The sequence below is a fragment of the Lotus japonicus genome, chromosome 4 (assembly GCF_012489685.1).
Source record: "Lotus japonicus ecotype B-129 chromosome 4, LjGifu_v1.2".
Taxonomy (NCBI): Eukaryota; Viridiplantae; Streptophyta; class Magnoliopsida; order Fabales; family Fabaceae; genus Lotus; species Lotus japonicus.
This window is the reverse complement of record NC_080044.1, coordinates 64,190,946-64,213,030: the sequence shown is the minus strand read 5'-3', so window position 1 is coordinate 64,213,030 and position 22,085 is coordinate 64,190,946. Positions and strand designations below refer to the sequence as shown.

Genomic DNA, 22,085 nt, shown 5'->3' with positions numbered 1-22,085 from the left:
ACACCGCCACTTAACGCCACTACGGACGGGACAATCATGTGGGACAATCACCACCACGCTGCCACTTTAGGACATCTCAAAAGATGGGACGATCACGTGGGACAATCACCACCACACCGCCACTTTATAACGCCTTAAAAGACGGGACAATCACGTGGGACAATCACCACCACATTGCCACTTCAAGTTCAAGCCCTAAATGTCGAGTTAGTCAACAACAATCCTCAACCTCAGTAATCACTCGAACAACAGTCGCAAATCCAACAATCAAATCAAGGCAACCACATGTTATTCATAACCTCAACGAACATAAATCAATTCAATGCATACCAACTCAGTTCAATGACAGAAACCAGTAAACGGCCGAAGCCTCTCAGAAAACGGAGACACACGTCTCAATAAGTTTACTCGACCGAAGCCTTCAGAAAACATTTGGCACAAGTCTCAGAAACAGTCAATATAAGCAAGCATACAACATTGCAAGCATAATAATCATAATCCAATGCCAATCAATATAAACATCTTCATCTCAAACGCAGGCAGTGCGATAAAAGCAGGCAAGACTCAAGGACGCTCTAAAACTGAGTTACCCTTACCTTCGTGAGTAGAAGTTGGGCATGGAAGTTGTGAACCTAGAACAAGGAAACACAATCATCAACACAAGCCTCACTAGAAACAACACTATCTAATAACACTAATCGAAATCGTAAAGAAAGCTTTTAAAGCTTAAGAGTTCCTATTTAAGCACAAATTGACAACGGAGATTTCGTTCGCTAAAACGAGCATAACTCGAGCTACAGAACTCGGAATGACACGAAACCGGAGCCAAAATTTCGACAACGGAAAGAGCTACGCAATGGCTCAGGTCATAGAGACCCAAAAATTATTTTTGGACACGGTACCCTAACAAATAGGTTTCGGCCACTCTCAAAAATAGGGTTTCCGAACTTTTTCTTCGATCTAAATCAATTCCTAGGTATTCTTAGGCGATATCTAGGTCAGGGAAACTCTCAGAAAAATTTTCGGGTCGAAAACTGTCGCAGGGGTATTTTGGTCAATATTTTTAGCTCGGAAACTCAAAATCAGAATTTCGAAAACAAATTAGATGGGGTCGACGCCAACGACGATTATGACGACTAATCCTACTAACGCTAAGCTCAGTCGAGAGTTTTAAGCCCAAAGGACGGAACTTTAGCCCAAAATGGGTATTTTGAGCAGAATCGAAACTCGGCGGCCTTTCGGCGACATTCGACAAAATGTAATTCGCTAAACATGCTCAGGGGCACGCAGGGAATAAGTTTAGACAGAGAAATCAAGTTATTTGGACAGTTTTACAAAAAGCTCAAAACTTTGAGCACAGAAAAACATAGAGAAAAGCGACCGAATTTACGATCAGAGGTAAGGAAAAGCATCAGTACCTCGAGGCCTACGCGTAGCAACGAACTGTGCGACGATCAGACAAGAATCGACAAAAATCAAATCTCCTCCTTCCTCCTTGAGAGCCCACGGCCGTGTGTGTGTGTTTGTGATATTTTTTTTTTTTTTTTTTTTTCATTTTCTTGCTATTTATAGGTTTTGGAAAATACGGAAAAATGAAAATTTCGCGATTCCGATTTTTCCTGCGCATTCCTCCGTGAATTCTAAGATAGGTTCTGGCGACTGAATTCCAGAACTCAAAACAGGTTTCTTGGAATTAAATCAAACGATCCAAAGTCGGTGTAAATCGATTTTACCCGAAAAACTATTTTTTGTAGTTGATGTCGGATGAGAAAACTTCCTTCTGAAGAAAGGTTGGAAACATCAAGAGAAATAGAGGTACGCGTGTGGAATCTTCATTTGAAGCTCCGAATAGAAAAAGTCTTCATCGTCGGTCGATTTTAGGTTTCTTGAACTATTAGTGATTTAGTTTCGGCAAACCTCCGAGGATTAGAATCGGACGTTCGTACATTCCAGGGTTTCGTATCGAAACGCCTGTCATGGAAGGATTAAGAGAAGTTCTAACATTTCTCTGAAGATTTTTGGAATTAGTTTCCATCGTGTCTTTAAGTGTAAATTAGTCGTTTACTAACGTTTTCACCCTAGGGCAGAAGTGAATACTGCTCGTGCTATAACTATATCGAATATAGTACTATTCTTAGTCATTTCCTGAACTCTCTTCTTCATAATATAAATCCAAACATTAAACGAAAGTCAAGTTCCTCTCACGCTTACACAGAATCCTATGCGTGAGTTGGAAATTAATTATTTATTTAGTTCTAAAATCTTGGGTCTTACAGAAGGGCTTCGATCGCACGTTTTAGAAACATTAGGGAGCTTGACCGTACGTTTTAAACACGGGGGACGCAAATCGCACGTTTCTGAAACATCAGAGACCTAAACTGGAATTAAGCCTAAATATTATTAGTTTAAATGTAATATTAACTTTTTTTTTTTCAAAATATAGAGAAAAGATAAAAATTAATTTTAATGTTATCATGAATGTGAGAATAATGATTAAAGATTTAACTAAAAATGGATAAATATTTTATATTGAATTAGTATTAAAATTTTATTAATTCAATATAAGATAATAAATTTTGATAAAACTTAATAAAATAATCTAGACATGGTATCGTGGAGCCTTGTGTGTTTGGATGATTTCGTAGGGCCCCCTCAGCTTCTTTATTTGATTGGGTTGAGGGCCTTGTTTGGATGAAGTTATTTTTTAATATTCTTTTCAAGCAGAGATTTTTGAGGAAGAGGAATAGCTGCAGGTTTTTGAAGTAGTGAATCAGGTGTTGTTTGTTGAAGAGGAGGTCCAGTCTCATTGGCAAAGGCTTGATAAAGAGAGTACTTGACGGTGAACGTTTGCTGGATGTTGGAGAGGTTATGGTGAATCAATCTCCTTGTACGTACAATGGGGTAGTGATGGTGGATGCGACTTAGTTTTGGGTGTGACTCTTGGAGCTGATGCAGATTCTTCTGTTCATTGTTGCGTTTCTTCTTTCAGGGAGGGTTTGGGTAGGATTACTCCTAGATGTCGTGGACGACCCAGGAAATCAGTTTTGAGGTCATTAGCTGCTAAAGCCCTTAGGCATAGGGGATGACCCATGAAAATTGAGAAGATAGGTCGGAAGATGGTCGAGGTAGTTGGGGTTTCTAATGGTTGTCTTTTATTTGAGGACTCGACTTTTGTAGAGGCAAATGAAAGGAATCAACTGATGCTTCTATTGTCGAAGTTTTTGGAGCCGCATGGTGTTATGAATAGGGAGATGGCTGCTCTGTTGAGGGGGAACTACATGGGTGTGAGGTATGACTGTTCTGATGAGGTTGCTTTGAACCAAATTGAGGTATGAGTTCATACATGCAGGCCTCCTTAGGGGTGGTGGTTGGTGGCCTGTTTGTTTTGATTGGAGTCGACTGTTTTTCTTTAGTGGTGTTCTTGTGGTTTGCTCTTGTGGTCTGTGAGATCTTTTGGTCTTTAGCTTTGCTTTTTTCACTTTTGGGTTGGTTTATGTTGTTTGGGGTCTTATTTACTTGTGATTGATTTTGGATTTTTTGTGTTGTACAACTTTTGGTTTGATTGTTATTATGGGAAATGGTTAACTTTTTGATGCTACTTATCACTTGAACCTACTGTAAATGTCTCTCTTTAGACTTCGTTCTCAAAGTCACGATTAGTTAATACATCATTTTACTTTTCTAAAAGATGGTTATTTAATTTGAATAATAAATTTTTATATTAAGGATATTTTAAAATGATAAAAAATGAATTTTTAGGGAAAAGTTTTGCATTTCATTCATTAACCAACACCTCAGAAGAACTTACAGAATCTAGCATTATTTTAGATTAAGGGAGAAATGCTAGTAGGACCACCGTCAACTCAAACATGGTCATGAAAATTAAAACCAAGATGAGCAACGACATCAACTTCAACATTAAGTGTCCTTTTATAGTATTGGACCCTACATGAACTGAAGGTAGCTCAAAAAGACTTGCAGATGCAAAGAAATAAAATGCAGAATTTATACTATATATTCATATTCACACAGTCGCCCACCACATAATTTACTCATGGAAAGAAAAAATTAAAGCAAGATGAAAAAAAAGTTGCACATGAATTACACAATCTGTGATGACCCAAAAAAAACTGAATCTGTGATGAAATACAACAAGAGCAACAAAATGAATTACACAAAAATCATACTAGCTACGATCTCTCTAGAAGAAAAAAACCGCGGCGATTGTCATCACCGTGCTGGCAACCACTCCGGCAGCACCAAGAGACACGGCGGCGGAGTCCTTAGGAGGAGGGGTAAGGGTGGATGAAGGAGGAGTGGCGGTGCTGCTGCCACTGGTGACATTGATGGAGAGCTTTTGACCGCCGAGGCAGTGGCCGGGAACGCCGCAGATGAAGTAATGAGCACCGGTTTTGTTAATGGTGACTGTCACAGGTGGGGTGGTGTAAGTTGCAATTGGAGATGTTGAGTTGCAAGAATCGTAATTTGTCTTTGTCACTTCCTCTACGTTGTGTGCACTTGTTGCGTAGTTGAACACTGCATCACAAAACAACACATTTTCAATGTCACTTTCAATTCTATCATCTCAGAAAATCATCAACCTTTTTATAAACCAATCAATGTTATTTTCATTATCTTTCCATCTGATTTATATGAACCATTAAATTTTCACCTTGTTGTCTAAAATTCTTAAATATTCTACACCATTCATATATAAAATCAGCACTACAGATCTTAGATACATAGATGATATATTGATTATATTCAATTTCTAGGCAGAGGACAAAATTCATATATATCATGTTAATTTAAACACTTAATCTTTTGGCAGTGAGAATGAACTAATTCGAGGGTAATTGTACTAAGCAATAAACAACCGGTGACAAAATATGCTTAATTGTAGTTAGAGGATCTGTATTTTTTGAAGTTAAATGTCGGTTTTCTTAATCAGACGACTATGGTTATCTAATTGCACTTAAGGGTTATCTAATTGCGAGCTCAAAAAAGGGTTATCTAATTGCACTTAAACATAGACGTTCGATATGAATCAAGTCATTTGAGGATTCACACAAATTATACATTAAAACTAATTTGCAGTTAAACTTTTTTAATTTTTAAAGTATATTAATTAACTATTTTAATTTGTGAATCATATTTTTCTTAGTTGACAATAAACACAGTATTTTTTATGTGACTTACCGAGAGTGTCACCAACGGTGAAGCTATTGTTGGCAGCCCAACTGGTGTAGAATGAAGCGCCACCGTTGGTAGGGACCGTCCAGCCGGTGGAATTACCCACGACGTGTCTGGTCTGAGCTGATGAGGCGTGGAACAAGGTGGTTGCAGCAAGAAGCGCAAGGAGGAGAGCGTTCATGTTCATTGCCATGATTGTGTGTTCTTAAGTTCAGGTCGCCCCTGTTTTTCTAGGATTTAGCTCTGTTTGTGTGTGTGTTCTGCTTGCTAATTGAAGGTAGAAAAAGCAGTGCCTCTTGTTGGTATTTATAGAGAAAGTAGCTAGTGGGATAACGCGGGGCAAAAGGGCCTAGTGATATTACTCAGTCAAGCAAATAATCCTATCTTATTTTTTAAATTTAATTGATAAATTTTTATCTTTTATCATCTAATTAAAAGTAGTCTATTTAATAAGAATAAAAAATTGTTTTCAAAGAGGTTCATTAAATAAAAAATGAAAATTTAAATACATTATTAATTTGTATAACTATAATTTGCATTTTAGTTTTCAATTTTTATCTTTTTCTTATTATTCATATATATCACATCTTATCATTATCTATAATCCATCTCAAGCGAAATCTAGAATAAGAATCTATTTTTCTCTGATCTGATTTTACATTTATTATCCAACTCTTTTTTTTTATCTTAACCACTAAACAAGTCTAGTTGTATTAATGTGTAAATTATTAAGCCACATTTTCTAGGGAGCCTTGTTTAAGTTTTGATTTTGCATATAAATAAGTCATGGTAAATAACTAAATATATTGAAAAGAAGTATGAGGGGTACTTCAACCCAATACAAGAAATAATACAAGAGAATGATGAAAAATAAAAGCGTCTAAAAATGTGGAAGTGTGAGGCATTTTTTGAGGTCGGAACGTTTTTTATTTATTATAATCAAATATTCATTGTATTCCTTTTTCTCTTTCTATATCATAAATATTAAACCCTATATATTTCTGAAAAAGTTAATATTAACTGCAATTGAATGGATTGGGTTAACTTTTCTTGATCCCAAGCCAATTCAACTTAAATCAATTTCTGTCCATTAAAAAAAAGTTATGTCCATTTTTTGTGGGACTCTTGTGGTTCAAAGTTCAAACACTGATGGTGCTAAGGTGTTTAGGGGAATTTTCTTCGATATCGCCCTTGTATGATAATATCACATTTATTTTTTCCCAATGCTGCGATATTTATTAAAATGATACTCGTTAGTTCATTTCCTAAAATACAAAAAAATACTTATAAATTATACAAGTTTACCATAAAAGAAATTATGACAAAATGATGGAATCCCTCCACTATTAGATTTTTTAAATTGTTTTTGAGAACATGACATGTATGGTAAACTATTCAGTATTTTAAACTTTTATTTTCCGATGAAGCAAAGTATTTTAAACTTTTTAAAATTAAAAAAAATTATAGCGATTAATTTATGAGAGAGGTTTACCGATCAGTTCTCAGTAGCAATAATTTATTCATCATTATGAGGTGGGATTTTGGTAGGTGGCTTGGCTAAGTGTCCAAACGTCAAGGCAAAAACGGATAGACAATTACTAGTCTCATGCCCCACACGGGAAAAGTAATTTTAAAATTATTAAAATATAATTTACAATAATTATTTTTACGTTAATTTATATTACAGATTTAAAATTGAATTAGTTAAATTTTTAATATTTAGATATTAAAGTATAATTTTTAAAAATTAATATATAAATACTCTAAGTTTAAATTTAATCTTAACATTTTTTTAAACGAAAAAAAAAGTTAAACTAACGGTGGGCTGGTGCGGGATGATTGTGGGAATTGGGTTCCTGTTTTTATGACTGGTTCGAGCAGTGGTACCGCGCTCATGGCTGAGATCTTGGCGATAAAGCTTGGCCTCAAGCTTCTCTAGGAGGCGGATATTAGGAGTGTCATTTGTGAGGTGGATTGTAAAGAGTTGGTGGATGCTCTCCATGGGGATCGTCTCTATTTCCATGAGCTAGCATCTAAGCTGATGGACATTAGATATTTGTTTCAGCGTGACTGGAATGTTCTTCTTGTGCATGTCCCTAGGAGTGCAAATGATGCTGCTGATTGAAAAGCTGGTCTGGGTTCAGCTTGTCAGTGCTCCTATCTTTGCTTAGAGGCTCCTCCTCCTGAGCTTAATCTCATCCTGGCTAGGGATTTGTTAACCTTGTTTCTTTTGTCTTCTTGTTTTAATTTTCCGATGCACAAAAAAAATAGTATCTATATAAAAATGAGTTAAGATTAAAATTAAAATTTTATCATGAAAATAATGATTAAAAATTTAACTAATGAATAAATATTTTATATTGAATTAATATTAAAATTTTATTAATTCAATATAAAATAATAAATTTTGATATAACTTAATACAAAAATCTAGACTTGGTATCGTGGACCTTAGTGTGTTTGGATGATTTCTTAGGGGCTCCCTCATATTCTTTTTTTGATTAGGTTGAGAGGCCTTGTTTGGATGAAGTTATGTTTTGATATCCTTTTCATGCAAAAAATTTTGAGGTAGAGGAACAGTTGCAAGTTTTTTTTGTTACACAGGTGCAATTTGTTGAAGGGGAGGTCCAATTTCAGGTGCCAAGGCATGATGAAGAGAGGGTGGTTGACGGTGAACGTTTGTTGGATGTTGGAGAGGTAATGGTAAATCAATCTCCTTGTATGTACAATGGGGGTAGTGATGGCGGATGCAACTTAGTTTTGGGTGTGACTCTTGGAGCTTATGTGCAGATTCTTCTTTTCATGGCTGTGTTTGGGGCAGGATTAATTACTCCTAGATGTCGTGAACAACCCGGAAGTCGGTTTTGAAGTCATATGCTGCTAAAGCCCCTAGGCCTAGGGGAAGACCAAGAAAGTTGAGAAAAGAGATGGGAAGAAGGTCGAGCTAGATGGGGTTTCCAATGGTTGTCTTTTATCTGAGGACTCGACTTCTGTAGAGGCAAATGAAGGGAATCAACTGATGCTTCTATCGTCAGAGTTTTCAGAATCGCATGATATTATAAATAGGGCGAGGAGTGTTCTGTTGATGGGGAATCACTTGGGTATAAGGTATGATTGTTCTGATGAGGTTGTTTTGAGCCAAATTGAGGTCTGGATTCATACGTCTATGCCTCCTTAGGGGTGGTGGTGTGTGGCCTGTTCGTTTTGATTGGAGTCGATTGTTTTTCTTTGGTGGTGTTCTGCTGGTTTTCTCTTGTGGCCTGTGAGATATTTTTCTCTTTAGCTTTCCTTTTTTAACTCTTGGGTTGGTTTATGTTGTTAGGTCTTATTTACTTGTGATTGATTTTGGATTCTTTGTGTTGTAGAACTTTTGGTTTGATTTTTATTCTCGGGACCGTCTTTCGGTGTGAAATGGTTAACTATTTGGTGCTACTTATCACTCGTGCCTACTATACATGTCTCCCTTTAAGATTTGTTCCCAAAACTGTGATTAATATATCTTTCTGTTTTATAAAAATGATTATTTATTTTACTAAACAATTTTTGATATTAAGCATGTTTTGAAAAAAATAAGATGATTAAAAATGACGATTTTTAGGGGAAAGTTTTGCATTTCATTCATTAACTAAAGGCTTAAATACTATTTTCATCCTTGAAATTGTAAAGGAAATCAAACCTGGTCCCTGTACAATTTTCGAATCAAATTGGGTCCCTAAATTTGATTTTTTAATCTAATTAAGTCATTTTGTTCAATTTTGATCGGTCAATGATCCAGTGGCAAGCCTAGTCAGCTGAGGATGACCACATAGATTTTTTCACATCAATTTTAGTCCCTTGAAAAATATTTTAATCAATTCTAGTCCTTATTTTCCACTTTAATCTTCTTCCTCTTCCACCTTCTTCCCATACCTCCATAACTCAAATCCTTAAACCCAGAAATTCAAAACCCTAAAGAAACTATATGTTCATCATATTCACCTTATTCTTCCAAAACCTAGAAAATCAGAGGCAACAAAAAAATATTTTTCAAGGTGGAAGAATAGGGACTAAAATTGATTAAAGTATTTTTCAAGGGACTAAAATTGATGTGAAAAAGTCCATGGGGTCATCCTCAACTGACTAGGCTTGCCACTGGATCGTTGATGTTACACCCCGATTTCGGTGGCGTCACTTTAGTAACTCAAGAATAAAATAAAGCGGAAAAGCAGGTTTTTTTTTTTTTTTTTTTTTTTTGTTTAAATAAAAAGACTTGTCGAAATCAGGTCTCATCCCAATCGCGATTAACAGCGATTAATATACAATACAAGCACACCCTTGCTGTAACTAAAAACATCGTCACGAGTGTCCTCAAGTGACGGAAAGTAACATCAAGTAACTAAAAGTATTGCCCAACGGCAAACAAGTGCGACTCATAAATAGAGTCATAAGTTTTATAAATACAGTCCCCCGAAAAGTAAGTCAGCCCAAAACGGCTTCCAAAAGACTTCCTACGCCCGACAAACTCCCTGTGATCCTCATGGAAGAGAATCACACAAAAAGCTAATAGTCGGAAACCTACCCTGCCCCAAAATACAACTGATGAATCAGAGCTATGACCATGACAACCAAAATCAGTAACTCTAACCACCCATATCCTACACCACTATCTTCGACCCTCATCTGATCTTCCATGAAGTCCGGGTCCACGTCGAAGGCTCAGTAGTAGTCATTTCGCTCCGGGTCCTCCCCGAACGACGAACCTTCTTGAATCATCTGTTGAACGTCTGGCAGCAGGCCGACCGCCCAAACACAAACATACAAACAAAGCCACGGCGCTAGGGTCAACTCACGGAATATAGTAGATAATACAAACAGCATGTGAAGAATAAGGGGGTATGTATATATATATGTTGTATATATATATTTATATGTTCTGTATTGCCTACCCTAAGGTATATACTTAGCATGTTATCAAGGCTCTAATAACAATTCAATGAATAATATCTCAACAATACAATAAGCATTATCTCAACAATTCCATATTGGGCGCATGTATGCATGCAATGTCAATTCAAACGTTGATCCCAAAAATAGGCATGTCAAGTCGATCCAACCCATTGGGTCGAACACAAGGACTCGCACACGCAGTAAATGACAACGCCAAGTCGGTTCTCTCATTAGAGTCGAACATACGGACGTTGCGCGCGTCTAATGACTATCGCCGAATCGATCCAATCCCTCGGATTGAATATAAGGATCCGCGCGTGTCGAAAGATTATCGCTGAATCGGTCCAATCCCTCGGATTGAACTCACGGACTCACGCGAGTTTATATGGCGATGGCTGAATCGATCCAATCCATCGGATTGAATATAAGGATTCACGCGTGCCCGAGTGACTACCGCCGAATCGATCCAATCCCTCGGATTGAATATAAGGATTCACGCGTGTCAAACGATTATTGCCGAATCGGTCCAACCCGTCGGGTTGAACATAAGGATTCGCGCCCGTTAAGCCGGAGATAATGTCGATTATGCGACAAAATGAATTAATCAAAAGAAGAAAGAATGAACTTGGAACTCATAGTTCCCGGCTAAACTTTAGATAGCCAAACAATAAACTGCTCATCGAGCGAAGAGTACCGAAGTACTTGGAAACTTATAATTTCCGGCTAAACTTTAGATAGCCAAACAATAAACTGCTCATCGAGCAAAAGAGTATCAACATACTCGGAAACTTGTAAGTTTCTTCTAAACTTGGACTCGGCGACCCTTCTCATCTTTCAAACTAATATTCAAGCTCCAAGCTCTTATCTAAGGTTGTTACCATTATTCAATGGTTTTAGAGATTGATTAATGTCTTATGAGTTTTCCTTGAGAAAATAGGTTTCTTTTAATCTTATAATACTTCCTATAAGTTTCAGGGATCCCATAATCCCAAACAATTCCTTGAGAAGGTCTCGATCCATTAAAACATAACAAGGTCCGAACTCCGTTCGTCCTTTCGAACTCTCTCAAAAATCTCATAAAATTCGGCATGACTTGCCCGTTATCCTCACTCATCAGTATCACAGATATAAGTGGAATAGCATAACTAAATCAGCGCAATCAATAAGCATAAACAGCATATTCCAACACATCCTAGATTAACCAGCAAACGGCCGAAGCCTCTCAGAAAACATTTTTCCATAAAGCGATAAACAATATCCAAGCAATATTCAATATCAACACAATAACCCAGGAGCGAGAGCTTGATGTGCTTTTGGAGCATGAGGAGATTATGTGGAGTCAGAGATCGAGAGCGACGTGGCTTCGCCATGGGGACCGTAATTCTCGTTTTTTCCATCAGAAAGCTTCCCAAAGGAGACGGCGTAATATGATTGAATGCATTCAGGATGCAAATGGGAGGGAAGTGGAGACGGATGAGGAGATTGCTCATGTGCTTCTTTCTTATTTTCAGGATCTCTTCACTTGCTCAAACCCGTCCGGGATTGAGGAGGCTGTGGCCTTAGTCGCTAATAGAGTCTCCCCGGCTCATCGGGAGACGCTTCTGGCAGCTTTCTCCCGTGAGGATATAGAGGAGGCTCTTTTTCAGATGCACCCAACCAAGGCTCCAGGGGCGGATGGATTACCAGCTTTATTCTATCAAAAATTTTGGGCTATAATTGGAGATGATGTCTCCCACTTTTGCTTGCAGGTGCTTCAGGGTAACATTGATCCAGGTATTGTGAATCAAACCTTGCTTGTTTTAATTCCTAAAATTAAAATACCTGAGCATGCTAGCCAATTCAGGCCCATTAGCCTTTGTAATGTTATCTTTAAGATTATCACAAAGTGCATTGCAAATAGGTTGAAGATTATTTTGCCTGATTTAATTTGTGAGTCGCAAAGTGCTTTTGTCCCTGGTAGGCTTATAACGGATAATGCGTTAATTGCCTTTGAATGCTTTCACTTTATGAAAAAGAGAATCCAGAGCCGGAATGGCATTATGGCACTCAAACTGGATATTTCTAAAGCATACGACCGGGTTGAGTGGCCTTTTCTTCAGTCTGTTATGACTTCTATGGGCTTCCCACTTTGTTGGGTGAACCTAATTATGCGATGTGTATCCTCTGTGAGTTTCTCTATTTTGCTTAACGGGAATAGACAGGCACCTTTTGCTCCTCATCGAGGGTTGCGACAAGGTGACCCTCTATCGCCCTACCTTTTTATTTTGTGTGGGGAAGTATTTTCTGCTATGATTAATAAAGCTGTTTTAAATTCCTCTTTGCATGGGGTTAAAATTTCTAGATCAGCTCCTGTGATCTCACATTTATTATTTGCAGACGACAGTGTTATTTTTGCTAGAGCAGATGTGCAAGAGGCGGAGTGTATTCGTAATATTCTCTCTTCCTATGAGAGGGCTTCAGGCCAAGCTATTAATCTTGATAAATCAATACTTTCAGTTAGCCGCAACGTGCCACAAAATTTTTTCCATGAGCTAAGACAGCTGCTAGGAGTAAAGGCAGTGGAAAACTTTGATAAGTATTTGGGGTTACCGACTATCATTGGAAAGTCGAAGTCCCAGATATTTCATTTTGTTAAGGAAAGAGTTTGGAAGAAGCTCAAAGGGTGGAAAGAGAGGTCTTTGTCGAGAGCGGGTCGTGAGGTACTTGTGAAAGCGGTGGTTCAAGCTATTCCGGCGTATGTGATGTCCTGCTTTGTTCTGCCGGATGGGCTTTGTGATCAGATTGAAGGAATGATTAGTAAATTCTATTGGGGGGGAGATGTTTCTAAAAGGAGTCTTCATTGGGTTTCATGGGACAAATTATGTCGCGCAAAAGATGAGGGTGGACTTGGTTTTCGGGATTTTAAATCTTTTAACTTGGCTCTTGTAGCAAAGAACTGGTGGAGGATTTATCATTTTCCAAATTCCTTGTTTAGCCGTGTTTTCAAGGCAGTATATTTTCCTAGTGGAGAGCTGAGAGGGGCTAAGAGAGGATATCGGCCCAGCTATGCTTGGTCTAGTATCTTGAAATCAAGTAGGATCTTTGAGAGGGGTGGAAGATGGAGACTTGGGAATGGACAATCGGTGAATATTTTGCATGATGCATGGCTCCCAAACGGTGCACCTTTGGTTTATCGTCAGGATCTTTTTGAGGAATTACACTTAAAAATGGTGTCAGACTTGTTAGTGAATGGTCGATGGAATGTGAGTTTGGTAGAGATGGTTTTTAACCCAGCCTCTGCAGCGGTTATTCTAGCGGTCCCTTTGCCTATTCAGAGCTGTGTTGATCGTCTTTTCTGGCCAGGTTCTCCTGATGGGTGGTATACCTCTAAAAGTGGCTATGAGTTTCTCAGGTTGGAGAATAGATCTTTGTTGGCATCGTTGTCTACAGCTGCTGTGGTGCCAGGTCCGTTTTGGACGCAGGTTTGGAAGGCTCACTCACTACCTCATTGCAAAGAGGTGATGTGGAGAGCTTGTGCGGGTTATCTTCCTGTGAGGACAGCTCTTCGTCGTCGGGGTCTGGACGTGGATCCGTCGTGTCCATGGTGTGGATTAGAGGAAGAAACTGAGGTACATGTTCTTCTCTCTTGTCCTGTGATTCAGCGTATCTGGTTTGCTATCATGGGGCTTGGGGTCACGGAGGATGCTCCACTCCATGTGGTGGTGGCCCGAATGTGGGATGGGGTGTGTGAGACGGTGGTGGACAAATTCATTACGGTGGTGTACGTGATTTGGGAGGCTCGGAATGCGTTGTTGTTTCAGAACCGTGAGTTATCCCTTGACCATGTCCTTGCTCGGGTCGCGTCTCTTGAGGCTTTGCCTCGGCCAGGAGCTTTGCAGCGCTCCCCTAGGGCGGAAGCGGCGGCATGGTCGCGCCCAGCGGTGGGGTGGATTAAGGTAAATGTTGATGCTTCCGTGCGGCGTGCTATGGCGGGATTTGGGATGGTGGCGAGGGATGAGGAAGGTGCTCTCCTGGCAGCTGCAACTTTAGCTCCGGTGATGATGCAATCAGCGGGACTAGCAGAGGCACTTTGCTTGCGGTGGGCGATGAGACTTGCTCTTGATCTTGGCTTCTTCTCAGTTTGCTTCGAGACGGATTCCTTGCAGCTTTATCAGTGGTGGCGTCGTCGAACTAGAGGCTCTTCTTACCTTGATTTGATTATTTCTGATTGTCGTACTTTAGCTTTATCTTTTGCAAACATTGATGTTTTGTTTGTTCGTCGTTCCGGCAACCGAGCCGCTGACTTTTTAGCCCGGGGGGCATCCTCTTTTTTGGTTTGGATAGAGGAGGGACCTCCTGGCCTTGATGCTTTTGTAACCTCTGATGCTATGGCTTCCATGCCTGTCTGATTTATGAGATCTATGTTTCTTTAAAAAAAAAATGTGTAAATTGTTAAGCTACATTTTCTACGGAGCGTTCTTTAAGTTTGACTTTATAAGTAATGAGAATTAGTGGCGTTTGAAAATGTGGAAGCAGTGTGAGGCACTGTTGGGGCCGGTGGGAACGTTTGTTTGTTTTTTTATATCAAATATTTATTGTATTTCTTTTCCCTTTCAAAATTAATTTCTATGCGCCGATAGTGTAAAAAGTTTTACACAGTTATTTAATCACATTCTTTTATTTTCTATTTTAAATAATATTAAATTTAAATTAGTTATGAACTCGTAAAACAGAGAGATCAGAGAGATGCGATTAAATAATTATGTAAAACTTATTTATACTATCAATTCATCTAAATTGATTTCTTCTCTTTTTATATCTTAAATATTAAACCCTATATTTCTTTAAAAGTTATCAAAAAACTTCAATTGAGTTGATTGGTTTGACTTTTCTTGATCCAAAGCCAATTCAACTTAAATCAATTCTTACAATACTCAAAATCTCAAATATATAATAAACTCCCCAAACATTTCTTTTTTACTTCTGGTTAAGTTAAATCAACTAATACAAGTAGTGACATCCCAAGTCATAATGAAAAAGACCAAAAGGAGAAACTAGGGTTGGCAATGGGCCCCGTGGGTGCGGGTTTGCCCATTCCCACACCCAAACTCAAACTTAACACCTAAACTCAAACTCAAACCCAAATTCAATATGGGTGCAAAAGTTAAACCCAAACCCAAACCCCTGAGTTTCGGGTTACCCGAACCAAAACCCAATGTGAGCACCGAACCGACAAAAAATAAAAAATATCAACCCAGAAACAACATGTACATAAGAGAACAACATGAGCATAAGCTGATTAAACCTCATTATCATTCCAATACAAAGGAAAAAATATAGTTCATGAACATAAGCTTACTTAGTAACTTAAAAAAACACTCTACTTAGTAGCTTTAATAGTATATATATAAGGGTTGGTAATTATATGCATAAGACTTCGGGTTTGGGTTTGGGTTTGTGTGCGAGTTTAATCAATCTCACACCCAAACTCAAACATGTTTTAAAATTTGGGTGAAACCCAAACCCGAACCCAAAGAAATCGGGTTTCGCCCATAATTTCGGGTCAGGTTCGGGTTGGACCCCGCGAATTTCGGTTTTCCTGTCATCTCTAGGAGAAACATATATTCTAATATTGATAACTTTGGTGAGAATGGGTGCCACCGTGCCATGGAAGTTGAGCGGAATTGCGGAAAGTTCCACTTTTCATGGAAGGTAATGTTAGAAAAATCATAAAGGTTGATATATGTGAACATGGGCATTCGTCAAACAAGAGTTCGTAATGATTTTTTAAAAGGACGGAGATATTAATTTTTTTTTTTTGAAATAGACGGAGATATTAATTAAAGCTTTTGGTTTGATTTTTATTCTGGGGGACGTTCAATTAGTGTGAAATAGTTAACTTTTTAAGTGCCCGTTTGATATGCTATATAGTATTAGGTCTGATAATATAATGTCTGATTGTATTAGATATGATAGAATAAGACCTGATAAAATTTTAATATTATACGGCGTTTGGTCATACATTGTATAATTTGGTGGTCACAGTAGTGGTGATATTGGAGGGTGATGATGGTGACGGTAATGGTGGATAGTGGTGGCGGCGATAGTGGTAGTAGTAGTGGCGGTAGCGGCGATGATGGCAAAATGGTGGAGAGTGGTGGTGGTGGTGGCAGTGGCGGTGGTGGTGGAGGTGAAGGTGGATGGTGGTGGCGGCGGCAATGGTGGTGGAGCGTGGTGGTGGCGGCGGGGGCAGTGCAGGGCGGTGGTGAAGGGTGGGTATAAGAGGGGATTGATGTATAATTAAACTTATACAATACAATGTGAACACCAAACAATGGATAAGCTCATAATGTATTGTATAAGCTTATATTATATATCATGTCTAATACGGCATACCAAACGTGTCCTAAAGCTACTTATCACTCATGTTTACTTTACATGTTTTTCTTTGAGCTGTGTTCTTAAAGTTGTGATTATAATACATCCTTTTATTTTATAAGAAAATATTATTTAATTTAAATAACAAGTTTTGATATTAAGTATATTTTGAAAAAAAAAAAGATTTTTTAGGGGAAAATTTTGCATTTTATCATTCATTAACTATAACTAAACCACAGAAGAATTTACATAATCTAGCATCATTTGAGATCAAGGGAGAAATCCTTGTAGGAGCATTGTCAACCCAAACATGAAAATGAAAATGAAAATCAAGATGATCGAGCTACGACATCAACTCCAACATTAGATGTTCTTTATGAACTGAAGGAAGCTCCAAGAGACTTGTGGTCTTCTTATATCACATCCACATAAAGTATTCGGAGCTCCATGATACAGTTTGTCTCCACTTCCAACCTTTGAGAGCCGAGATCAATGGCCACTTCAAGGCACCACGCATTCCTAAAGCTTCCGCGACTGTAATCTCATTAGTAATTAGATGTAATTTCGACGTTGATGCCAAAGATTACCATCTTCATCTATATATAAAAACGACCCTATACCTGTGCCCATTTTTCTCCTACTGATGCATCAACATTTGCTTTTATTTTAGGTACATCAAATTGTAAAGATAAATTACAACATTTGTTTTGATAAAGCCACTCCTTAGTGCAAGCTAATATCAATTTACCCTTCAAGATGCCTAGGTACGTACACCTCAACAACCCAGATATCAATTATGATTCTTTCTATGGTGCAACGGCAACAAAATTTGTTTAATCTTATTTGCTTCAATGTTAGAAAAAATAGTATCAATTTTGTCCTCATTCCATTGCCCAGGATCTATATGGGTAGAATCGAACTTCAATTACTTAATTTTTTTTATTGACAAATATTAGTTGTTATTAATGTTAGTAAATTAGTTTTCCTTAGTACAAACCTTGTACTTCACCTTTCACTCTCTCAAACCTGTATGTCTTATATCTCTTACCACTTAGGGCCCGTTTGGTGTGACGTATAGTATAAGGCCTGATAGTATAAAACCAGATAGTATTAAGCCTGATAGTATAAGCCCTGACAAGTTTCTTATACTATACAACATTTGGTCATACACTGTATCACTTACCATATCGTTTAAATTCATGCAATTTTATATTTGGTGAAGTATTGAATAATGATAGATAATAAATGTGGTTATACGGTGGTGGTAGTGATAATACTGAATGTGGGGGTGGTGGTGGTGATGTCGACGACCTGGTGGTGGCGGCAACGGTAGGGTCGCGGTGGTGATGGTAGTGGAGGAGGACGGTGGTTGTGGTGGCAATAAGGTGTTGGTGTCGGTAGGACGGTGGTGGTGGTGGAGGAGAACGGTGGTTGTGGTGGCTGTAGGGTGTCGGTGGTGGTGGTGGCGGCGGCGGTAGGGTGGTTGAGGTGATGGTAGTGGAGGAGGACAATGGTAGTGGTGGCAGTAGGGTGTTGGTGGCGGTAGGGTGTTGGTGTTGGTAGGGTGGTGACGGTGGTGGTGGAGGATGGATAGTGGTGGTATCAGCGACAATGGCGGTGGTGGTGTCGGCGGTGGAGGACGATGGTTGTTGTGGCGGTTAGGTGGTGGCGCTAGTGTTGGTGGTGGCGCCGGCGATGGTAATGGTGGTGGAGGGTGGTGATGGTGGTGGTGGTGGAGAGCGGTGGTTGTGGTGGCCGTAGGGTGGTGGAGGCGACATTGGAGGATGGTGGCCGTCGCGGACTCACGGTAGTGGTGGTGGAGGGTGAATGGTGGAAGCAGTGGAGGGTGGTGGTGATGGTGACTTGTTGGTCAATTCGCAAGTGTACGAATACCTCCGGGTTTTAAAATATCGAACCACAGGGATTGTGAGTGAGAATTGTTGATTTAAGCCTAAAGTTTGCAAGTTCTTAAAGCAGTAAATTTCAAAGATTGGTTTTGATTGATTGTGACAAAAGATTTGCAAAAGAGCAATGATGAATAAGTTGTGAAAAACAAATGATGGGAAATTGCCTTGGGTTTTTGATCATCTAATCCATTTCAGTCCACCTATCCTATGCATGTGTAACCTTGATTTAACTCTTGTTGCTATAGCCTATGTATTTACTAGTTGATTCCTCACAAAAGTAACTCTCTCAAACTGAAAGATAAGCCCAATTCCTTGTGTACTTAAACATTCATAGGAGGTATGATAATATGTATATTCAGGCCAACAAAACCCTACCCTCACTCTATGCCTATAAGCAAGTATAGAAGGATCTACTCCAATTCATGTCCCTAAATCATAACAAATTTCCATTTGATTATAATCTAGCCTATAGCAAAGGTGCACCAAAGCTAAACATGCAATAAGGAATCGAAATACAAGATTGAATCAAGACTCATGCATAGAGATAGGATTTAACAAACTAAAATTTCATAGAATCTCTTAACCCAAAGCAAAAAGTAAACTAGCCACTCATGGCTAGTGGATTCATAAAGAAAATGTAAAGAAAACCTGAGAAAGAATACAAGTTGGAAGCCTCCCTTGGCCCCAAAGTTCTCCTCACCTCTCAAACTTGATCAAAAATGAGTGAAATGTCCAAAAGTTATCAAAGAAATTGGCCTAAGCCTTATTTATAGGCAAATTACACGAGACTGGGCGCTCAGGCGCCAATTGCATGTTGAAAAACATGCCTCTGGACCCTATTGGCGCCTAGGCGCTTAAGCTCGCCTGAAAATGACTTCTTGGCTTCTGAAACTCCTCTTTTCAATCCTCTTTAAGTTATTCATCAATTCCATGCTTCTTGACCTTCTTTCTCCTTCAGTTTCTGCTCTCCAAACCTAACCAACAAGTCAAGGAAGATTCTAGAAGCTCCAAGAGCTCATTAGCACAAGAGGTCCTTCATAAAACACAACAAAACCATGCAAGTCCTAAACTTTACTTAAAATGCAAGAAAACTACCTATAAAACTACTAAATTACCAAAACAAAATAAAGACTAAAGAAAAGAATAAAAATGCATGAAACACTACATGAGACTCAACAAAAAGACTCAAAACAAACACAAAAATGACCCTAAAAACACTACTAAAACAGGGTCATCATGACTTATACGTCAAATCTTATCAGAACTTATCTATCACCTACATGGTGGATTAAATAATACATCATTTTGATGTATAAGGGTGAGTTGATGGATAAGCTTATACAATACAATGTTTGCACAAAACAATGGATAAGCACATAATGTATTGTATAAGCTTATCCAATCATGCCTAATACAACATACCAAACGAGCCCTTAGTCAACGGACGAAGACGAAGTACTAAACTGTACTACTACATCAATCAAGTCGATTTATATCAATTTTCATTTAATTACCATTAGTATGCCCATATTAACTTCAATCTCAAAGAAATAAAATGCAGAATTTATTCCTATATATTCATATTCACACAGCCGCCACCACATAATTTACTCATGGAAAGAAAAAATAAAGCAAGAATAAAACAAAGTTGCAGATGAACTGAAAAATCTTTTTATTTTTGAAGAAAGATGAACTGAAAAATTAAAATTTATTGTAAAATGTCTAACCCCAAAAAAAAAACTGAATTTGTGATAAAATACAAGAGCAAAATAGAATCACACAAGTGAGACAACAATCATACTAGCTACGATCTCTCTAGAAGAAAAAAACCGCGGCGATTGTCATCCCCGTGCTGGCAACCACTCCAGCAGCACCAAGAGACACGGCGGCGGAGTCCTTAGGAGGAGGGGCAACAGTGGATGATGGTGAAGGAGTGGTGGATGATGGTGGTGAAGGAGTGGTGGATGATGAAGGGGGAGTAGCGGTGGATGAAGGAGGAGTGGCAGTGCTGCTGCCACCAGTGACATTGATGGAGAGCTTTTGACCGCCGAGGCAGTGGCCGGTAACGCCGCAGATGAAGTAATGAGCACCGGTATTGTTAATGGTGACTGTCACAGGTGAGGTGGTGTAAGTTGCAATTGGAGATGTTGAGTTGCAAGAATCATACTTTTCCTTTGTCACTTCCTCTACGTTGTGTGCACTTGCTGCGTAGTTGAACGCTGCATCACAAAATAACACATTCAAAGTCACTTTATATTCTACCTCACAAAATCATCAACCTTTTTATAAAATTCTTAAATTTTCTACACCATCCATATAAAATCACTACTTCCGATCTTAGATACAGTAACGATATATTAAATTTCTAGGTAGAGGATAAAATTCATATATATATATGTTGGGGTTGATTGCAATGTAAGTCCCACATTGCTAATGAAGGAGAAAAAAGATCAACTTATGCATTTTGGAGAAGTCCCACATCGCTTACATTAGTGAGGGGTGAGAGGGTCCAAGACTATATATAGGGATCTCAAACTCCTTGTTTTAACACACCAAAACACCAAAGATGTATCACCTGAAAACATTTTAAGTTTATATTTGTGTTTTCTTTTACTTTTATGCTCTTGTTTTAGAGCATTGTGAGATGTAGTTCAAATATTTACTTTGGAGAGTGCGGGTGTGGTTGAGAGTGAAGTCTATGTGTTGGTCTTGGGGTGTGGTTGAGAGTGAAGTCTATGTGTTGTAACAATTTTCACATGGTGTTTATTCTCTGGTTGTCGGTTTTGACAACGGCCGTGGTTTTTCTCCGGTTTTGGAGTTTCCACGTTATATTCTTGTGTTGTTGATTGCGCTCCAGGTTTATTTTACTTCTTCAGCTTTGTTATTTCCTAACAATATCATGTTATTTTAAACACTTAATTTTGTTGTTGTTGTGAGAACCGCTAATTCGCAGATAATTGTACTAAGCAATAAACAATCAGTGACGAAATATGCTTAATTGCAGTCAGAGGATTTTTTAACGATAATAACTCTTTTAATTTGTGAACTATTTTTCTTAGTTGACGGTAAATATATAAAGTATTTTTTTATGTGACTTACCGAGAGTGTCACCGACGGAGAAAGTTTTGTTAGCAGCCCAGTTGGTGTAGAATGAAGCGCCGCCGGTAGGGATGGTCCAGCCGGTGGAGTCACCCACAAAGTGTCTGGTCTGAGCTGATGCGGCGTGGAACAAGGTGGTTGCAGCAAGAAGCGCAAGGAGGAGAGCGTTCATGTTCTTTGCCATGGTTGTGTGTTCTTAAGTTCAGGTTGCCCCTGTTTGCTAAGAGACTTAGACTAAGCTCTGTTTGTGTGTGTTATTTTTCTATGTTCTGCTTGCTATGCTTTGAAGCAGTTTGTTGTTGGTATATATTTATAGAGAAAGTAGATAGAGTGACAACATGGGTAGAAGGGTAAAGTTATCAAACAAACGATCCTATCTTATTTTTTAAATTTAACTGATAAATTTTTATCTTTTATCATCTGATTAGAAGTAGATTAATTTATAAGAATAAAAAATTAACTCTACTTTTGAAACAAAAAATTATCTCTATTGAATTTAAAAATAGGTTCACTCGACAAAAAATGAAAATTTTAATACATTATTAATTTTTTAAAAATATAATTTGAAAAATTAATCTACATTTTAGTTTTCAAAGGAAAAAA

The 22,085-nt window shown here is 38.4% G+C and overlaps 2 protein-coding genes across 2 annotated transcripts; both read right to left on the bottom strand.

Annotated features, from left to right (window-relative positions):
- Positions 1 to 3,982: 3,982 nt before the first annotated feature.
- On the bottom strand, positions 3,983 to 5,482 carry LOC130710271 (mavicyanin-like). The gene is made up of 2 exons (XM_057559473.1): positions 5,200 to 5,482; positions 3,983 to 4,536 (listed from the first exon to the last, which is right to left on the bottom strand). The coding sequence occupies exons 1-2, from the start codon at positions 5,384 to 5,386 to the stop codon at positions 4,202 to 4,204; spliced, it is 522 nt and encodes a 173-aa protein (XP_057415456.1). The 5' UTR covers positions 5,387 to 5,482; the 3' UTR covers positions 3,983 to 4,201.
- Positions 5,483 to 20,046: 14,564 nt separating this feature from the next.
- LOC130710268 (mavicyanin-like) lies at positions 20,047 to 21,819 on the bottom strand. Its single transcript, XM_057559469.1, has 2 exons — positions 21,483 to 21,819; positions 20,047 to 20,602 (listed from the first exon to the last, which is right to left on the bottom strand). The coding sequence occupies exons 1-2, from the start codon at positions 21,664 to 21,666 to the stop codon at positions 20,199 to 20,201; spliced, it is 588 nt and encodes a 195-aa protein (XP_057415452.1). The 5' UTR covers positions 21,667 to 21,819; the 3' UTR covers positions 20,047 to 20,198.
- Between the last annotated feature and the right edge of the window lie 266 nt (positions 21,820 to 22,085).